We start from the raw sequence: 22,734 nt of genomic DNA, 5'->3' as shown, positions 1-22,734 counted from the left end.
GGAGGTTTCGTTGTTTGGAGTTTATTGCGGTTTGAAGTTTGGGTTTTTGTTTCTGTTTTGTTTTAAGGATGATGTTGAATTAAGTCATCACAAGAAAGCCTAATTTGTACTTGCTTCTGTGTTATGCATTTTAATACATAATGTCAACCAGAAATTGGCACTTGCCATCTACCTCTACAAGGATGAAATCACGTGCTGCCACAGCTGCTGACCTCCAACAGCCCGCTGAAGTTCAGGGTGGAAAGCAGGAATGAGGCACTCTGTGCTCCAGGAAAACTGGCAGAATAGGTCTTCAGATAGTCAGATGTTCTCAGGAGCTGATTTAATGAGCCCAATTCTTGTATCTCCTCATATCTAGAATAACACTAAAATACTTCATGGTGACAACAGTTTCTCGTGACTCGCAGAAACTTCATGAGACCAGCAGAAACTTTATAAAAAATAAACATGCTTGATTGCATGTAATCCCCCTTTACCAAAATCACATATATATTCTCCTCCCCCCTACCTCTTTGCAACAGATTCTCAAAGCTATCTGAGGTGCTCTCTCCCAGGCTGCAGTTCTCATATTGACCCAAATAAAACTTAACTCACAACTCTCACATTGTGCTCTTTTTTTTAAGTAGTAATTCACCAAGAAGTAGATATAAGGTTCCTTTAAACAATAAGCAAACTAGAATCAGTTTAAATAACTTTCCCATGGTCAACCAATTAGTTGGTGGCACAAGAAATCTGACTTCAAAGACTATAGTCTCTCCACTACATTATTTTTTATTGCAAATTATTCATGAAGATATGAGTTGGCCCAAAAGTTTGTTCAGATTTTTCTGCAACATCTTACAGAAAAACCTGAACGAACTTTTGGGCCAACCCAATAGACACTGTTATAACCCAGACAGTAATTCACCTGCATCTATTTTCTCTTCAAATAAGGCTTTGTGATAACATAAAATTCTAATGCCTAAGAAACATTAAAGGTTTAAAAAAAAAAGTTTTAAATCAAGCAATTTCTTAAAGTTTCCTGCTGGGCAAAGCAAGCTCATAGTGATAGCTTTCCTGAAGATTTATTTTTCTAATGAAAGCCTTTAAGTAGACTGCATGTTATCAGTGTAACATAAAAAAGGAAATGCAAAATGTGTTGTGAAATAACACCAAAATGAGTTCAAAGGCTAGAATATAATTTCCTAAAGGTTAAATATAAAGTTTCCTAAGCAGTTAAAACATGAGGTCCAGTTCCTGTCTTACAGAGCTCACATTCCACTTTCTAGAGTCTAGCACAGTACTGAACCTAAAGTGAGAGCTCAAAGAATAAGTGATTAAAACTGTAACCAAAAATTAAATGTATAAGACCTCAGTCATGTAGATTCCTGGGGAAATAAGACTTAAATGACAGTTTTTGAGAAAGCTGAAGATATACATTTTTCAGCACCAAAATTTTATCATTTGGGTTGTAATTCAAAACTATATTATATCTCACTGCTTTTTTGAAAAGTATATTTTAACAAAACATTTTTCTGATGACTTCCATGAACATTTATTTTGGCTGCCTAGCATCCATCCATTCTCCCTTCCTCTGGTAACAGCACCAGATTTTCCTCTGGGGAACAACCCTGCCCCATTCTCAGCTACAGAACCCAAATGGCACTGAATAGGCCTCCCACATACATACTCCTTCACTTCTCTATCGGTATCTCAAAGTCACCCACTCAAAACCATTATGACCGGTTCACAGAGCACTCTATGACCCAAATGAGCCCTATTACAATGGTCCTTGGGTTAATGGCTCAAAATAATGTAAGACACTCTTTTTCCACTTGGGTGACTAAATTGGTAGATACAAATTTTGGATTTGCTAGTAGCCATCTTTGCCATTGTATAGGGACCACTTGCCCAGAAATGAACACAGAAGACAGAAAACCAAGAGCTAAAGATACGACAAATGTATCAAAACTATATGCAGAACACCAAGATCCAGCAAAACCCAAAGCCAGTTTTACCACTGCAACTTCTCAGTACTGAGAACCAATAAATTCCCTATTTTGCTCAAGCCAGATTTCACTGGGCTTCTGCCATTCTCGGCAAAAAGAATCTAATGCAATGATCTGAAGTCATCAACATAATCAACTGTGTTGATCAATATAATACAGAAAAATCTTCAGGGCAAACCAAAGCACATAGGGTATAAGCTAAGAGCTTTCCCATGAATAAAACATTTAAGTTTGAATGCATGGATTCTGAGAAATCTACTTTGGCTAGTTAGTTGTAGTTCCCATTTTTCAACTGCATTAGACCAATAACAATGTTGGACAGTAGAGTTCTACCCAAATAGGAAATCTTGTGTTAAATAAAGATAACATGGTAATTTAAAATAACAGCTACTCTGGAATAAATCTAACCAAAATAAATACAAGAACTACATGAGGAGAACTACAAAACTCTGATGAACAAAATCAAAGAATTAAATGAATGAAGATATATTCCATGTTCACCAAATTTTCAGATTTTCAGAAGCCTCAATATTGTCAAGATGTCAGTTCTTCCTAACTTGATTTAAAGATTCAATACAATAACACACAAAATACCAGCAAGTTACTTTGTGCATATCAACAAACTGATTCTAACGTTTACACAGAGAGGCAAAAGGCCCAGAATAGCCAACACAATATGAAGAAAAAAACAAAATCTGAAGACTGACATTAACTGACTTCAAGACTGATCATAAGTTATAGAAACCAACACAGGATGACACTGGTGAAAGAACAGACAGATGGATCAATGAACCAAGAGACAGCCCAGAAAGAGACCCACAAAAATTAGTCAACTGATCATTGCTAAAGCAGCAAAGGCAATACAATGGAGCAAAAATGGTCTCTTTTAACCAACAGAGCTGGAACAACTGTACATCCACATGCAAAATACTGAATCTAGACACATTTCCTTCACGCCTCACAAAAATTAACTCAAAATAGATCATGACCTAAATGTAAAACACAAAACAACAGAACTCCTAGAAGATAACATAGGAGAAAACCTACATCATGATCTTGGGCATTGTGATGACCACAAACAGGATCTATGAAAGAAATGATTGATAAGCCAAACTTCATCAAAATTAAAAACTTATGCTCTGCTGAAGACAATATCAAGAAAATAAGAAAAACAAGCTATAGACTGGAAGAAAATGTTTACAAAAGGCACATTTGATAAAGGACTGTAATCCAAAATATACAATGAATTCTTAAAGCTCAAAAATAAGAAAACAAATAACCCAATTTAACAAATTGGCAGAAGATCTTAACAGAAACCTCACCAAAGAAGATACACAGAAGGCAAATAAACATAAGAAAAGATGCTCCACATAATATGTAATCAGGGAGATACAAATTAAAACAATGATACACCACACACCACTGTACACCTTTAGAATGGCCAAAATTCAGACCACTGCCACCACCAAATGCTGGTGAAGATATGGAGCATCAGGAACTCTCATTCGTTGGTGGTGGGAGTGCAAAGTGGTACAGCTACCTTGGAAGACAGCTTGGTGATTTCTTACAAAACTAAACAGACTCTTGCCATAAAATCCAGCAATCAGGCTCCTTGACACTCACCCAAAGGAGTTGCAAACTTATCTCCACATGAACACCAACATGTGAATGTTTATTAGAAATTTCATTCATAACTGTCAATACCTGGAAGCAACCAAGATGTCCTTTAGTAAGTCAATGGATACATAAACCATGACACATCCAAGCAATGGAATATTGCTAAGTACTGCTAAGTCGCTTCAGTCATGTCTGACTCTGTGCAACCCCATAGATGGAAGCCCACCAGGCTACCCCGTCCCTAGGATTCTCCAGGCAAGAACACTGGAGTGGGTTGCCATTTCCTTCTCCAGCACACAAAAGTGAAAAGTGAAAGTGAAGTCACTGCTCAGTCGTGTCCAACTCTTAGCGACCCCATGGACTGCAGCCTACCAGGCTCCTCTGTCCATGGGAGTTTCCAGGCAAGAGTACTGGAGTGGGTTGCCATCGCCTTCTCCATGGAATATTATTCGGCACTAAAAAGAAATGAGGCATCAAGCCATGGAAAGACATTAAATGATATGACTAAGTGAAAGAAACTCAACTGAAAAGTCTACACACAAATATGATTCCAACTATCAACACATGGCAATCTGGAAAAGGCAAAACTGGAAAGAGTAAAAAGATCAGTCGTGCGGATCAGTATGTAGACAACAGGGAGGGCTAAACAGGTAGAATACGAAATTTTTAGAGCAGTGAAAATACTCTGTATACTATAACGATGGATATATGTCATTATACATTTATCCAAATTCACAGACTAAGCAACACCAAGAATGAACCATGACATGAACAATGGACTTTGGGTGATTATGACATGTCGATGTAGGTTCATCAATTGTAACAAACATACCACATTCATGGGAGATGTTGATAACAGGAGAGGTTGTGCAGGTGTGAGGTAGGCGTATCCAGGAAATTTCTGTATCATCCTCTCAATTTTGCTGTGAACCTAAATCTTCTCTTTAAAAAAATTAAACCTTTCAAAACAATAACAACAGCTATTATTTGAGAACTTTCCACATCCCAAGCACTAAGCATTTTACTTTAATCCTTTCAACTGAGTGAAGTAGGTACTATTAGGGCCTCCATTTTATAGCTGAGAAAATGAGGCTCTGAGATTGGAATTTTGTGACAACAAAAATAAACAAACTCGCTGCTCACATGGATTTTATTGTTTAGTGGATCAATGAATTCCTGGTCCACCTAGAAGGCCATAGGCCTAATACAATGAACCACAGATACAGTAAGAAGAAACACACTGCTGTGAATAAATCAAAAATTGTGAGACTTCCCTATTTCGTAATTTATACCCATATGGCCCTTAAATCACACACTTTAGAAACAGGAAGAAATCTGGAATCAGTTCCAAATAACCAAACATTAAGAAAATACATTGCTCACTTTCTGTTACTTTGTAAGAACAGCAATTCAAAGTCATTCTACATACCAATTTAGAGCATCAACACTGTGTAATAAAAAAACATAGCTTTAAGCAAGGATATACAATTAAGGTAAAATTCAAAATATGATTTCAATAGAAAAAAAAGCAATTTGAAAAAGGCATAGAGGAGGGCTTCAGAGAAATAAAATGTTCTCTTTCTTAAGTTGAGAGTTCAGTTCAGTTCAGTCGCTCAGTCGTGTCCGACTCTTTGCGACCCCATGAATCACAGCACACCAGGCCTCCCTGTCCATCACCAACTCCCGGATTTTACCCAAACTCATGTCCATCAAGTCGGTGATGCCATCCAGCCATCTCATCCTCTGTCGTCCCCTTCTCCTCCTGCCCCCAATCCTTCCCAGCATCAGGGTCTTTTCCAATGAGTCAGCTCTTCTCATCAGATGGCCGAAGTATTGGAGTTTCAGCTTCAACATCAGTCCTTCCAATTAACACCCAGGACTGATCTCCTTAGGATGGACTGGTTGGATCTCCTTGCAGTCCAAGGGACTCTCAAGAGTCTTCTCCAACACCACAGTTCAAAAGCATCAATTCCTCGACGCTCAGTTTTCTTCACAGTCCAACTCTCACATCCATACATGACTTCTGGAAAAACCACAGCCTTTACTAGATGGACCTTTGTTGGCAAAGTAATGTCTCTGCTTTTTAATATGCTATCTAGGTTAGTCATAACTTTCCTTCCAAGGAGTAAGTGTCTTTTAATTTCATGGCTGTAATCACCATCTGCAGTGATTTTGGAGCCCCAAAAAATACAGTCTGACACTGTTTCCACTGTTTCCCCATCTATTTCCCATGAAGTGATGGGACCAGATGCCATGATCTTAGTTTTCTTTAGATTATACATATACATACATATATATAAGTTGTGTCATAGTTTTTATAAACTTGTTTAAAGAATACAATCACACCAGAGTTCAAATCCCAACTCAGAACTTTGAACAAGTCATTTCCTATCTGTAAGCTTTAATCATTTAATACTTATTGAAGGTCTACTATATACCAAGTACTATTCAAGATGTTAGAATAAACAAGTTCAAGAAACAATTTTCGCTTTCATGGAACCCTACTTTTCTTATCTATGCAATTGAGATGATACTTCTTATTTCATAGGTGGTGAGCAAAAGCTTAATTGCACTGAGCTCCCACTAGGCTCACCTCTAGTTTAAAGAAACAATCACTGTAACAATCCTAAAATACAAAGCACACTGTTATTCTCAAAACTATCCCTGACTTTTTAAAGTCAGCTTGAAGAGTACAGTGAGGTAAGGTTCCATGCCTCTATCCCAAACAAGATGTTTTCTAACTGGAGTATCAGGTACTTAGAGTTAAGAGAAATTACAAAGATTAAGTAATCCATGTATTTTGAGTGAGTGGTAATTTGTCCCTATTACATTGCTACAAATCAGGATCCATACCTTAACACTCTATAAAGTGTATTTAATTTTACTGGAAAATTCAGAAGAAGCAAAATAAAAACTAAAGTAAAGGCAGGAGGTGAAGGGAGTGACAGAGGATTAATTGGTTGGATGGCATCACCGACTTGATGGTCGTGAGTGTGAACCAGTTCCAGGAGTTGGTGATGAACAAGGAAGCCTGGCATGCTGCAGTTCATGGGGTCGCAAAGAGTCAAACATGACTGAGCAACTGAACTGAACTGAATCATGCTGAATCAAAAACAAAAAATGTAGGATAAAACAAAAACTCTAAGTCAAAGAGATACATGCACCCCAATGTTCATAGAAGCACTATTTACAATAGCCAAGATATGAAAATGACCCAAGTTCCCATCAACAGACAATTGGTTTAAGAAGATGTGGTGTATATACACAGTAGAGTACTACTCAACTATAAAAAAGAATGAAATACTGCCATTTGAGGCAACAAGGAGAGACTTAAAGAATATCAAGAGTATCACTCAGAAAAGACAATTATTATACAATATCACTTATATATGGAATCTAAAAACAGTACAAAGGAATCTATATATAAAACAAATACAGACTTGGATATAGAAAACAAACTTATGGTTAGCAAAGGGGGAAAAGGGAGGGATAAATGAGGAATATGCAATTAACAGATACAAGCTACTATTTGTAAAACAGATAACAAGGATTTACTATATGGCACAAGGACCTATTTTCAATACCTTGTAATAATCTATAATGGAAAATAATCTGAAAACACACACACACATATATATACACATACATACAACTGAATCGCTTTGCTATATCCCTGAAAATAACAATATTATAAATCAACTAAATTTCAATCTTAAAAAAAGAAACTCTTGCATCTTTCATGAATGAAAACTGTCTCTCCTCTTATTTTCTCTATAAGCCTGATTTTTCTTCCCCTACATATCTGATTTGTCTTACTGCATGTGCAGGTCATATTAGACAGCTATTTTGGGGAAGATGTCACAGGAATGAAGTTAAAGTCCTGATTCTACCACTTGTGGCTGTCCAACTTGGACAAATACATTAATTCTTTGAGCCTCAGTTTCCTCAAAAGTAAGACTCATCTTAGAGAGTTATTCAAGGTTTAAAAAGGAATACTACAAATGACTGGGACATAATAAGGACTCAATGGAAGTTAGCTATTTTATCACCATTCTTTAAAAGTTTGCCGTAATTTATTATCCTATTATTATTGAAAACAAGATGATAAATTTTGTTAATACCTCTAAGAATATTTTAATCTGAGAGAAAACAACTCTCAAAAAGGCTTTTTTCCTCCTCTTCATCTTTTAAAGAGACAGCATAAATTGTTTATTTTTCAAGTCTATTTTTCAAAAATATCTAATGACGATCATACATTGATCACAGGCGAAGATCTCAGAATCAGAGTCCTATAAATGAAAGCTTAAGAACAACAAACCTGGTTCTCAATTTTTAGTGGGCCAAGACTCAGTTTTCTTCATGAAACTGCTAATACAGAAATGTGAACAGATATTTAGGAGAGATTTGAAAGCCAGGTGTTTTGTTTTGTTTTTTAAGGTTACTGCTCAACTCCAAGCTAGCTGAAAAAGTCAGTCAACCAAAGCATCACATTTTAAGCCTTCTTTTCACAGAGTTCTCACAACAGTTTCTCAACTCTACTACCTACTTCTTTTTAAAAAGTAGCCATTGACAAATGCATTAAAAACACTGGGAGGAGAGCAGACAGAGGGAGGCTGGTCTGGGAACAGCCTTGAGAATCTCATGCTGCCACTTCCAGTGTGAAGCAACTGCCCAAGAAGAGTGCTTACAGCAGGTTCAGAGATGCCAGCTGTTAACGAGAGACTTGTGTCTGAAACGCATTCCAGAGTGTCAGCATGGTCAGTACCATCTGATTATGGGACTGGGCAGGCTCATCTCTCTTGCAAGAGCACCCTTTTTCGAGCCCTTCAGTCAGATAAGACTGAACTCAGCTCTGGGAACTTTCACAACTGGAGGTGACTGTATTCCTATTCTTGGATCCCTATGTAAGGTGGGTGCTTAAACAAGTAGACAAATTGGAGAACGCGAAATGAAACTGGCAGAAAAAGGCACTAAAAAATTAAGAACAAAGTAGATCAAAGATCCACTCAAAATGATCTAACTTCTTTTTCTAAACATTAAAACCACATACCTAAATAACAAGATTATACACAAAAGATATTCACTGGCATTATTTACAACAGGAGAACCCTGGAACCAATCTAAAGATGTAATTATGAGTAAATATGGCACATAGATATGATGTCATAATTTATAGCAACTAAATTGATTTTTACAAAGCTATATTAATAATTTTAGGAAAAGTTTAATGATTTGAGGGGGAACAAGGAAAACACACACATGTAACAAGTTGGGGGGGAGTATATATATTTACACACACACACAAGCCTATAAGAAAATAAATCAAAACATTAGTTATTACTGAGTGATAATTTTTCTCTTTATAATTTTTCAAAATTTTACACGTGGTCAAAAACGAAAACCAGCTACTAAAATTTTAAAGATAAACAGAAAAAGTATACACTATGATAATCTGCTAATACATACTCAAATAAGTGGAAAATTTTGTGTATTTTTTTTTATAATGAGAACATAATATATCACAGTATAAGAAAAATCATAAGAATGAAACTCTCACAGAAATTTATAGAACAAAACCTATACTGACTCTTCCAATTAAAGACCCATAAAGTAGTTTCAGTGCTCTCTAACCCACCTTCTCACAGCAGGGAATTAATCCCTCTGGGGGATGCAAACAAACTTCAAAGAGAAGATTATGCCCAGACACTAGTACTGTATAGCTTAAGGTTTATACCTAAGTTCATTCAGATACTTTGGCAGAGATCAGAGATGCAGATCCAAGAAACAAAGACTAATTTTAAGACAGATTCTTTACAGTCATCTAAATGGCAAAAATAATGCATTAAATAGTATCTGAAAAAGGCAAATATAAGTTGTATTAGAAAAAAGAAAGGTTGTAGAAGTAGACAAAAGTAATCTAAAATCAAATATTTGCCATCTTATTCACTGGTATTAGCAACTGGGAAATCTTACGAATTCCCAAACAAAGTAAGCAGTACCATGGATTCAGTGTGTGTACCCAAATTTCATTTGCATAAACTTTGGGAGAGGTACCACTCAGTGTCATATTGTCATGCAATATCTAAGTAGAACGGACAAATTACATGTCTCTTCCATGGATGTCATGGAATGCTCTTCAGAGCACAGAACACATGACAGTTAACAACACTTTCACTAGTTCAGACATGAAAAATAATCGATGGGAAAAAGAAGATGTCTTTAACATCTAGTAATATTTCTTTCTGGTCTTTCTCACATTTGTCATCCTTTTATTGTGAAGTAATTTTTAGGTGTTACTTAGAAGTACCTGACCATTTTATACAAACATGTTTTATGTAGAAGAACAGCATATTTTAGTAATTTGGCTTTATTTAGTTTCCCAATTTTTAAAAATTATGGATAAGGAATCAAATTTAAGTTTAGCTTTTCTGGATATTAATCATCTAATAGAAAATTAAAATACTTGACATATTAAAGAATGTGAAAGACAAAACTATAAGTTTCTTGGAAGAAAATATAGGATAATAGCTTCATATCTGTAGAGTAGGAAAATATCAATAAACTGTAGGTATGAAAATCAAGAAGTTTTGACCAAAGATAGCAGACAGTGAAAGACAAACTATAGAGTAGGACACAATATCTACAACCCACTTGATCAGATAACATACATAATGTACAAACAATTTCTCATAAAACAACACAGAAAAGATAGAAAAAATTTAAAAATGAGTAAGCCTTGAACAGGCACTTTGAAAACGAAGATATTTTAAGAGGTCAATAGTGTATGAAAAGGTGCTCAATCTCATTAGTCACCAGAAAAATATACAAATAACAACAATGAGGAGATACTACTATACAACTATCAGGTTGGAAAAAAACAACAAATCTAATTGTATTAAGGACTGTAAAGATGTTGAACAACAAAGACCAAACACCACTGGAAGTAGTGTAGACAAACAAGATCAACTTTGAAAAACAGGTTAGCATGATCCAGTAATCAAGTATGGTATATATCCTATGTATATGTTTACATGCACCAGGATTTATGTATTGATATAAAGATCACAGCCACTTTGCTTTGTAATAGCCAAAAATTGCACACAACTTCAAGTTCTTTCAACAGTAGAATAAACTGTGATATAATCTTATAGTGTACTACACTGCAATGAAAATAAATGACTACAGTACACACAGCAACACAGAGGACCCTTACAGACTTAAGCAAAAAAGCAGCAAAACTACATACAGAATAATTCCATAAAACTCAGAAACAGGCATTATTACTAAATTTTTCAAGGAGGTAAACTTATATGGTAAAACTACAAAGAAAAACAAAGAAATGAGCATCATAAAAGTCAAGATAATAGTTACCTCTGGAAAAAGGGAGGCAGGGACTTCTGGGGTGCTGGCCAGCCCCACCTCTAACATTTACAGGGCCTAGGCCTAGGCAAGAGTAAAAACTGAGGTCCACAAACCATATGTCTAAACGTTTCAGAGATACGAAATAAGCTAACAAACTATTAAATAAAATACGTTCCATTCTCCTATCACAAGTACTTGGAAGGCCAGATTCACACTCAGAATTCTTGAATTCCTGAGAGTTCTATGTAGGAACATGGTTCACAGAAAACTGGCCATTGGCCATCTCTCCCTTTTCCATCCCACAGTGCCAGGAACCTCACACACAGGGATGCAATCACCTCCACTCCCAAGTCCAAGCTCCATGCCATACCCTACTCCCCACAAACAGATATCCTGAGGCCATCCTTTGGGGTCTAGGGGTGTGTATACCCCTCTCAGCCAGTCGACCCTCAGAAGGACAGACCCCAGGGAAGACTCAGACTCTGGAAATAAGCCTGGGGCCACTGGGTCAAGAAATTCTTAGATCCGAGGTACTCACAGTTTGTCTAGGATGGAAGGATTCACGATCTAAGCAAGCATATCCCACAGACCCTACGGACTCCTTGCCTGAAAAGGGCACTTCAGAAGAGGGCCAAAGCATAGGGCAAGGGCAGGAGTTCTCTTGCCAGGACCAGAATTTCCTTAGAACCAGGCAATATTATTTATATGTCTTCACTCGGATGACAGTAACATGGATACTCACTCTGTAACTATTAAACTGTACACAAAGGTTTTATGTACTTTTTTCCACAAATAATGGAATGACATCACATCTCTGCTGATGTGATACTCGTTGAGAAGGACACATATGATATTTGAAATACTCCTATCCAAAATCCATAACCTGAATCTAATCATGAGGATACAATCAGATTCAAACCCAGGGACTTTCTACAAAACAAGAGACCTAAGTTCTTCAGAAACATGACATAAAGATTAAAAAGGGGAGGAAGGGATTGCAAAACTATTCCAGACTGAAAAAACTAAATAGCTGTGAAAACTAAATGGATTACATGATCCTGAACTGGATTCTGGATCAGAGTGGGGAAGTGTTATAAAGGATATTATTGGGACAACTGATTAAATATGGACAAAAGACATTAACTTTCTTATTACAGTAATGGGACTACAGTTATTTAAGAAAATGCCCTTATTCTTAGGTGATATATTCTAAAGTATTTAAGGGTGAAGGGTCAGAATGTCTGCAACTTATTCTCAAAATGTTTAGTAAAAAAATAGAGTGATCAAGCAAATAAGGCAAACAGTAACAACTGATGAATCTAAGGAAAGCGAGTATACACTTAACTACTCCTGTAACTTATCTTTTAAAATATTTTCAAAATTTAAAGTTTTTAAAAAGTAAACTAACTCATTGGAAAAGACCCTAATGCTGGGTAGGATTGGGGGCGGGAGGAAAAGGGGACGACAGAGGATGAGATGGTTGGATGGCATCACCGACTCGATGGACATGGGTTTGGGTAGACTCCGGGAGCTGGTGATGGACAGAGAGGCCTGGCGTGCTGCAGTTCATGAGGTCGCAAAGAGTCGGACACGACTGAGCAACTGAACTGAACTGAACTGAACGGGGTTAAATGAGATAAGAGTTGCCTACAGGGAGAGGAATTAGATAACTGGGAGAAGAGGATATGGTAAAGACTTTTCATTTTGTACACTCTTCCATGTTATTTGTACTCAAACTTTGTTCATATTCCCCCAAAAAATTCATTTTAACTTTGGGAGGAAATAACTATAGCACTGAAAGGGGGAGCGTTAGCAACTGTAGAAATAAGAAAAATTTTTGTCCCTAAACCTATCAAATCACAGCCATCACCAACTAGTTACTCTGTCAAGTAGGCTCACAGAGGTACCACAGCATGAACACCCCTAGTATCAGCTACCTCCCTTCTCAATCCAGTAGTTTGGATAGTTAGAGGCATAACTTAAGATGAATATTAACATTCTAGTTCCAGAATGACCGTAGTCTATAACATGTCTCATTAATTCAGAAAGTGAAGCACCCAGGGATCGAACCCAGGTCTCCCACACTGCAGGCAGATTCTTTACCGTCTGAGACACCAGAGAAGCCCAGGGATACTGGAGTGGGTAGCCTATCCCTTCTCCAGGGGACCTTCCCAACCCAGGCATCGAACAGGGGTCTCCTGCATTGCAGGCCGATTTTTTACAAGCTGAGCTATCAGGGAAGCCCCAATAAGTTTATAACAGTCTCATTAATTCAGAAAGTGAAGCTCACACAGTTTTCACTTTTGATATTGAGAAATGCATTTATTTTAAGAAATGTTGGTGACATTGTACAAAGCCCTGGAGATGCCATGGAGAGATATGTATAACATGGTTACTGTCCTCAAGAAGGCAACTTAGCAGAGTGAAGAGGACTTGAACCAAAAGCCCTTGCTATTCCACACAGTAGCTATATGATCTTGGTAAGTTATCTGACCTCTCAGATGCTATTTTCTCATAGGCATAATGGGGAGTTGTACTGTAAGAATTGACTATGTACATGAAGCATGTAGGACAACAGAACACTCAACAAAAGGTAACTATTTTATAAGCATTACAATCTAATTAAAATAATGAAGTAGAAAATATGCCCAAGGTTGTACAGCCAATTATAGGCATAACTACCATTGGAATTCTGATTACTCCAAGTTTCTAATCCAAATAAATTCATTCCCCATAAACACCAAATAAATATATGCAACTGCTGTTGTGTAAACCAAAACACGCTCCCTAATGTATCTTTGGCAAACACATCACTGTCTTAGGCACCAAGAAAAAGAACACTAGGCCAGAAGGTGATTTTTGCTCATTAACCAGGAAGGATTTTAGGTCAAGAAGTGATTTACTCAGCCTGAACAAGATACTCTAACCTTACCCAAGACCCTGTTGTCCAGGAATACATGTCCAAATTAGTCCAAAAGCTAAAGCCAGAGGAGATGTTTCCTTCAAGTAATTTTCAACCTTTTTTAACCAGCTGACATAAAATTTACTGAATTAAATCCATTTCAAACATCTACTCCCAGTTTAGTGACAGCGATTTCCTTCTATATTATTTTATAACCTAATTCTAAACCCTCCTTATTAGCAAGGTGACAATATTTCATACTAAAATGTTGACTTCTAGGTATCTCTGAAAGATACAAACTAAAACCCAATGGTTACAATGAATAAAGCCATAATTCAAGGCTGTTAAAGCAATGAATCTTAAATTGTTCCCTAGGATGGTGTGGGTACAGTTAAAAAGGAAAGACACTTAAACATACATAAATAACAGTTTAGAATATTCACATATTATCCGATGTGCATGGCTATCTCATACAGTAAACAAACATGCCATATCATAATGAAACATGCAAATACCTGAAAGACTGCCACCTGTCCTAGGATAGGCCACTTCAACATACACTTCAAATGTGGTCTCTGGGTTTTGCCTACAAAAGAAACAGACCGTGATTACTGACAAGGACTTAGGCAGCATGATATAGAATATGCAGGCTGTGCTACAGGGCAAACCTTGATTAAATCATTAGCTCTGCAACTTAATGGCCGTGGAACTTTGGACAAATTACTCAACTTCTCTGAGCCATAGCCTTCCTAATCTATAAAATGAAAATACCTAAGCAGAATTATTATTGTGAAAAGTAAAGAAAACAAACAAAAATTGTCTAGATACAATGTCTAGCACGTAATAGGTTAGCCATTGTTATGATTTTACAGATGTCATATTTCCCATTTATATAGCTGGATCTCCAAAACCAAAAGTAAAATTTTCAGGGAATTCAAACCAAGGCGACACTAGCACAATGTAACCTGCTCCCTCATACTCCAGGATAAAATACTCATGTGATAACGTTAACTTGCTTACTTACAGGTGTTAAAGACTCAAGAGAAACAGTATGCTATCTCATTAGGCTACTATGAAGACAGGATGCTAATCTAAAATTTAAGATACTGTTTCCTCATGGGGTGGGTCGGGGGGGGGGCCTTCCCCTGCATTGGCAATGGCAAGTATATGAATGTTCATTATTATATCCTTTTACCTTTTTGTGTCATGAATATTTCATATTAAGTTTTAAAAAGATCACAGAACTAACAAAATGTTAACAGTTGTTCATTCTGAGTGACAAGAACATTGGGGTTATATTATCTTTGTATTTTCTCTTTTCTCTTTGATTCTAAAACTACAATAAAAAGATTATTTCCAGATTGCAAGAAAATCATTTAGCAGAAGAAAATGTTACACATTCAAATGTCTATGACTGAATTCTATTTTAAACCTGACAACAAAGCTCAGAGAAGAAACTCTGAGTTGCCTAATCAGATCTAAGGGAATTGCAATCAACTAAATACCTTGAATTTGCCCAGTAGATTCCACTTTCCAAAATAACTATCTCATTTACCTCTTTTTATCCTCATTATAATCTTATGAGGTGGGTGGATCAGTCATCACCCTCACCATACAGGTGAGGAATCTAAAGCAGAGAGAGTCTAAACAACTTGGTAGTCTCACAACTAGTTAGAAACACAGCCAGAATCGCAACTCTGACCTCCAGACACTCAAATTCTGGGTTTCGTTGATTCTAAGAAGAAATTTTTCTCCCACATTTTCTCATGTTTTACAATCTATTGCATCTTACAAGTCTAAATGGCAATTTTTCTTTCTTAGTAGTACATATAATTACAGTGCATCTTATAAATAATGGCATCTTAAACTCAATATTGTAATACTCCCTCCGATTTCTCAGGAGTAGTTGCCAATCTCGGATCTACTATTTCTCTTGTGAAGAACCATCATTTCCTTACTGAAAAGAAATTTCGAATGTGCTTTAAATAAGTATCTACAGTGAAAAGAGTTGGCTGCTCTAAAATTCAAGGGATTTAAATATACCGTTGTCAAATATAATTTTTAAATTAGACAATAAATCAGAGTATCTTACTTAACTAAAAGTAAACTCAAGTTTTAAAAAGGCTATTTTAAAATGCTTTTGTACTTTTTTTTTTCCCCTGCAAGAGGGTACAAAAAGACCGACAAGGTCAGCATCCCTTGGTCACCAAAACATTTGCAGAAAACACCATATGGAACATCCCCTTGATTCACATGAGGGTAGAGGGTTTGTTGAAAGAAAGGAATATTCTAAGTTCATCTGAAGAGCACCAAGAAGATTCCCTCTAAAACCTAGAAATATCTTTGAGCCTATTTTGCAACTGGCTAAATTTCATCTCAGAATTTCATTCCTCTGGATTAAGATAACGGCTTTCAAAGTGTGTTCTGCGGGACCCTAGGACTCCATGGATATTCCTCAAAGATTCCACGCATTTTTTTAACCCAAATGTCCACTTTTAAGTTTATTTTTCTCTACTTAAAAAACTGAAAGGAACAAACATGAGCAAGCAAAGGTGTTACATACCAAATTTGTTTTTTTTTAACACTGGAGCATTAACTTGTGCCACTAACTTAAGGTAGTTTGTACAGATCTGCTGTCTAACTGAAGAACATTCTAACGTTGTCTAAACTCTATCTCTGCTGCTTCTCCCTTTCTCTTCAATACTTCAGCCAGGCTTCTGAACTCACCACAGCACCAAAACAACTTGTCATGATCACCAATGTCCTCCCCATTACTAAAATGTGCCACAATGGTCATTCTCAGAGGCTTGTCTTAACCTCTCAGCAGCATCTGACACAGCTGATTGATTTGCCCTCCTCCTTCAAACACTTTCTTCATGTGCCTGCCAGGACATCCCTCTCTAGCAGTATTTTTCCTGCCTTACTGGCTGCTCCTTTGCTGATTCCTTCTCAGAGAAACTCGCCTACCCTCGAACTTACTGCTGGACCTCTTCCTGCCTACACTTATTATCTAAATGATCTCATTCAGTCTCATGGCATTAATTACCAGGCAAATGCTGATGAGCTCCAAAGTCCTGTCTCCAAACCGACTTCTTCCCTGACCCTAGATTCCCTTATCCAACTGCCTGCTCAACATCCCCACCTGGATCTTTAAGAAGCATTTCTAACTTAACAAATGGCACTTTTCTTCCTCAAACCTGCATTTTCTGATATCCAGTTATGCAGGCAAAAAAAAAAAAACAATAACAAACAAAAAACACCAAATCTGGTATCATCCTTCAATCCTGTTTTATACACCAAATCAATCAAATTATGTTGATTTAATCATCAAAATATACCCAGAATCTCAATGAGTCTCAGCATCCCCAACCTACTGTCCTTGATAGATCACCAACATTTCACCTCAATTACCGTAATACTGTAACTGGTCTCATTGCCTTCTCCTTGCCTTCCTACAGTCAGATTTCAACTCAGTGGCCAATAATCCTTTTATTCCAAAGGTCAGGTTATAGCAGTCCTCTGCTCAAAACCTCCCCAAAACTTCCCATACCATTCAAAGTAAAAACCAAAGTCTCAGTTCTGCAGACAGATGGTGATGATGATTGTACAACAATATGAGAGTACTGAATATCACTGAACCATACACCTAAAAATGGAAAACAGACTTGTAGATCTAGGGGGATGGGAGAGGGTGGGATGAATACAAAGACTAGCATGGAAACATATAAAAATAAATAAATTTCTTTAAAAAGAAAATCAAATATAACAAAGAAATGGTTAGGCTGGTAAATTTTATGTTATATGCATTTTACTATAGCAAAAAAAAAAATGAGGAGGAAAAAAGTCCTTACAAGATCCTACATGATCTGGCCTCTGCCTCTCTCTCCGATTTCATTTGACTTCTCTCCTCTTGCCCACTGCATTCTAGCCACACTGGCCTTCTGTCTGCCCCTCAACATACCTAATTCATTTCTATCTTATGGCCTTTTGCACTGATCATCGTACAGATGGCTCTTCCTGTCATTCAAAATATGGCTTATACTTGACCTCCTCAAAAAGTCTTCCCCAACACACTCTCTACCATCAAATTTTAATTCTACACATCACGGCAATCACTACCTTGTTTCTCTCCTCTAAATGTAAACTGCAGGAGAGCATTTTTGTCTGTCATACCCACGAGTGTCTCCCAGGTGCCTAAACAGTCCCTGGCACACAGCCAGAATCAAATATTGAAAAGGAATAAAGAAGTACAGACTAGCCTTCCTGGAGTCTAAAAAATTTCAATAAATGATAGGCATGATTATATACTTCTGTGACTCAAACTTCAGCACATTAAAAGATAAGATTTCAAGCCCCATCTCCAGGGTATCTGGGGCAGGACCGAAGAATTGGCATTTACAATAAGTACCCAGATAATAGTGATGCTACTGAACTAGTGATCACAGTTTAAGAACCACTGATCTAGTTAAATGGAACTGTTCATCTAAATAATTAGTACATACAACATAAACATAAGGTGTACCTCAACAATCCATTTTAACAGTGTTTTTGCAATAAAAGTTTTCAAAGGAAAAAAGTATTTGTGGAAACAACGAAGCTAACTTCTCTTCTACTGTTACCCATAGTCATTGCCTCATTCTAATGAATTATAAACCTACCTAACTTTCTAACTCAGTTCAAATAGCTGCCAGAGTTCTATTACATGGAGCCAAAGATTATGACAGTTTCTTCAGGGAAAAAAAAAAAAATGCTGACTACCAAACTAAAAACAAACTTGACTATATATGTTATTGTCATACTTGTCCATGATCATTTACATGTTGTATTATAGAAAAAGTAGTGATTAATGTTGTGACAAGTTATATAACATACCAAGCAATATACATAAGGACCACTGAAGTCAATGAAGATAGAAGCATTTTCCACTTCTCTGCAAATCAAAAAATAAGCTTTAAAGTTTCTCCTCTAAATGCAAATGACCAAGCGACTTAATATTTTCATTAAACCATTAATACAATAACAATTTCCAGAGACTCTGTGGAACTACCTTGAGACTATTTACTTCCTCCATTACTCTTTAAGATGCTTAATCTTTTCAACTACTTACAACTGAAAATCTGATTTCTGTCCTAGTAAATTTCAGTTGAGCTATTTCAAATCCTCAAAGGTGATGCTGTGAAAGTGCTGCACTCGATATGCCAGCAAATCTGGAAAACTCAGCAGTGGCCACAGGACTGGAAGAGGTCAGTCTTCGTTCCAATCCCAAAGAAAGGCAATGCCAAAGAATGCTCAAACTACCGCACAATTGCACTCATCTCACATGCTAGTAAAGTAATGCTCAAAATTCTCCAAGCCAGGCTTCAGCAATACATGAACTGTGAACTTCCAGATGTTCAAGCTGGTTTTAGAAAAGGCAGAGGAACCAGAGATCAAATTGCCAATATCTGCTGGATCATCGAAAAAGCAAGAGAGTTCCAGAAAAACATCTATTTCTGCTTTATTGACTATGCCAAAGCCTTTGACTGTGTGGATCACAATAAACTGTGGAAAATTCTGAAAGAGATGGGAGTACCAGGCCATCTGACCTGTCTCTTGAGAAACCTGTATGCAGGTCAGGAAGCAACAGTTAGAACTGGACATGGAACAACAGACTGGTTCCAAATAGGAAAAGGAGTACGTCAAGGCTGTATATTGTCACCCTGCTTATTTAACTTATATGCAGAGTACATCATGAGAAACGCTGGGCTGGAAGAAACACAAGCTGGAATCAAGATTGCCGGGAGAAATATCAATAACTTCAGATATGCGGATGACACCACCCTTATGGCAGAAAGTGAAGAAGAACTAAAGAGCCTCTTGATGAAGGTGAAAGAGGAGAGTGAAAAAGTTGGCTTAAAGCTCAACATTCAGAAAACTAAGATCATGGCATCTGGTCCCATCACTTCATGGGAAATAGATGGGGAAACAGTGGAAACAGTGTCAGACTTTATTTTTTGGGGCTCCAAAATCACTGCTGATGGTGATTGCAGCCATGAAATTAAAAGACGCTTACTCCTTGGAAGGAAGGTTATGGCCAACCTAGGTAGCATATTTAAAAGCAGAGACATTACTTTGCCAACAAAAGTACGTCTAGTCAAGGCTATGGTTTTTCCATTGGTCATGTATGGATGTGAGAATTGGACGGTGAAGAAAGCTGAGTGCCACAGAATTGATGCTTTCGAACTGTGGTGTTGGAGAAGACTCTTGAGAGTCCCTTGGGCTGCAAGGAGATCCAATCAATCCATCCTAAAAGAGATCAATCCTGGGTGTTCATTGGAAGGACTGATGTTGAAGCTGAAACTCCAATACTTTGGCCACCTCATGCGAAGGGTTGACTCATTGCAAAAGACCCTAATGCTGGGTAGGATTGGGGGCGGGAGGAGAAGGGGACGACAGAGGATGAGATGGTTGAATGGCATCACCGACTCGATGGGCATGGGTTTGGGTAGACTCCGGGAGTTGGTGATGGACAGAGAGGCCTGGCGTGCTGCAATTCATGGGGTCGCCAAGAGTCGGACACGACTGAGCGACTGAACTGAACTGAACACCCCTGCCAATTCAGAACATGTAATGATGCTAAGAATACCATGTTCTGAGCCATTTTCCAATACAGACCCAAGATTTCCCAGAGCACATTGTATCTTAACATATTACCATGGAAATGTCCTGCTTCTGCCATGATATTCCATCATCAATTGCCTCACACTCCTATACCTCCATGATCTGGAACTCTGCCCATCAGCCAAGCTTTTTTTTTTTTTTTTTTGCCATCCACCCTTTCCTCGCGTGGTCTTGAGCCCTAAGATCCAGCCATAGGGAACTACTTGTAGCCCTCTGAGCAAACCATTCTCCAATTCTCTAGTGACAATATCACTCAGTTCACTTTCTGCCATAAGGGTGGTGTCATCCGCATATCTGAGGTTATTGATATTTCTCCCGGAAATCTTGATTCCAGCTTGTGTTTCTTCCAGCCCTGCGTTTCTCATGATGTACTCTCCATATAAGTTAAATAAGCAGGGTGACAATATACAGCCTTGACGTACTCCTTTTCCTATTTGGAACCAGTCTGTTGTTCCATGTCCAGTTCTAACTGTTGCTTCCTGACCTGCATACAGGTTTCTCAAGAGACAGGTCAGATGGTCTGGTACTCCCATCTCTTTCAGAATTTTCCACAGTTTATTGTGATCCACACAGTCAAAGGCTTTGGCATAGTCAATAAAGCAGAAATAGATGTTTTTCTGGAACTCTCTTGCTTTTTCGATGATCCAGCAGATATTGGCAATTTGATCTCTGGTTCCTCTGCCTTTTCTAAAACCAGCTTGAACATCTGGAAGTTCACGGTTCACGTATTGCTGAAGCCTGGCTTGGAGAATTTTGAGCATTACTTTACTAGCATGTGAGATGAGTGCAATTGTGCGGTAGTTTGAGCATTCTTTGGCATTGCCTTTCTTTGGGATTGGAACGAAGACTGACCTCTTCCAGTCCTGTGGCCACTGCTGAGTTTTCCAGATTTGCTGGCATATCGAGTGCAGCACTTTCACAGCATCACCTTTGAGGATTTGAAACAGCTCAACTGGAATTCCATCACCTCCACTAGCTTTGTTCGTAGTGATGCTTTCTAAGGCCCACTTGACTTCACATTCCAGGATGTCTGGCTCTAGGTGAGGGATCACACCATCGTGATTATCTGGGTCGTGAAGATCTTTTTTGTACAGTTCTTCTGTGTATTCTTGCCACCTCTTCTTAATATCTTCTGCTTCTGTTAGGTCCATACCATTTCTGTCCTTTATCGAGCCCATCTTTGCATGAAATGTTCCTTTGGTACCTCTAATTTTCTTGAAGAAATCTCTAGTCTTTCCCAATCTGTTGTTTTCCTCTATTTCTTTGCACTTATCACTGAGGAAGGCTTTCTTATCTCTCCTTGCTATTCTTTGGAACTCTGCATTCAGATGGGAATATCTTTCCTTTTCTCCTTTGCTTTTCACTTCTCTTCTCTTCCAAGCTATCTGTAAGGCCTCCTCAGACAGCCATTTTGCTTTTTTGCATTTCTTTTCCATGCGGATTTTCTTGATCCCTGTCTCCTGTACAATGTCACAAACCTCTGTCCATAGTTCATCAGGCACTCTGTCTATCAGGTCTAGACCCTTAAATCAATTTGTCATTTCCACGGTATACTCATAAGGGATTTGATCTAGGTCATACCTGAATGGTCTAGTGGTTTTCCCTACTTTCTTCAATTTAAGTCTGAATTTGGCAATAAGCAGTTCATGATCCGAGCCACAGTCTGCTCCCGGTCTTGTTTTTGCTGACTGTATAGAGCTTCTCCATCTTTGGCTGCAAAGAATATAATCAATCTGATTTCGGTGTTGACCATCTGGTGATGTCCATGTGTAGAGTCTTCTCTTGTGTTGTTGGAATAGGGTGTTTGCTATTACCAGTGCGTTCCCGTGGCAAAACTCTATTAGCCTTTGCCCTGCTTCATTCTGTACTCCAAGGCCAAACTTTCCTGTTACGCCAGGTGTTTCTTGACTTCCTACTTTTGCATTCCAGTCCCCTATAATGAAAAGGACATCTTTTTTGGGTGTTAGTTCTAAAAGGTCTTGTAGGTCTTCATAGAATCGTTTAACTTCAGCTTCTTCGGCATTACTGGTTGGGGCATAGACTATCATTACCATACCACTATTTGTACCTACTGTTTCATATGTCCAAAGCACAATTACATGATTAAGCACTTTACATGTATTATCTCAGTTAATCTTCCACAACCCTATAAGTGTTATTACCCCCAGTTTAGAGATGAGAACCCTGAAACTCAGAAGATAAACT

At 37.7% G+C, this 22,734-nt stretch overlaps 1 protein-coding gene across 2 annotated transcripts in view; it reads right to left on the bottom strand.

Annotated features, from left to right (window-relative positions):
• The window catches only part of DENND1A (DENN domain containing 1A), a 537,858-nt gene that overhangs the window by 477,761 nt on the left and 37,363 nt on the right, over window positions 1-22,734 (bottom strand). For both annotated transcript variants that reach the window (XM_081588650.1, XM_081588651.1), the window contains exon 2: window positions 14,385-14,455. In XM_081588650.1, coding sequence (XP_081444776.1) covers window positions 14,385-14,455 — 71 coding nt within the window. The remainder of the gene's footprint in view (window positions 1-14,384; window positions 14,456-22,734) is intronic.

The sequence above is a fragment of the Giraffa tippelskirchi genome, chromosome 4 (genome assembly GCF_054371585.1).
Source record: "Giraffa tippelskirchi isolate mGirTip1 chromosome 4, T2T-mGirTip1v1.2.pri, whole genome shotgun sequence".
In the NCBI taxonomy this organism is placed as follows: Eukaryota; Metazoa; Chordata; class Mammalia; order Artiodactyla; family Giraffidae; genus Giraffa; species Giraffa tippelskirchi.
The sequence above is the reverse complement of the archived record's forward strand: the minus strand, read 5'-3'. Positions and strand labels throughout refer to the sequence as shown.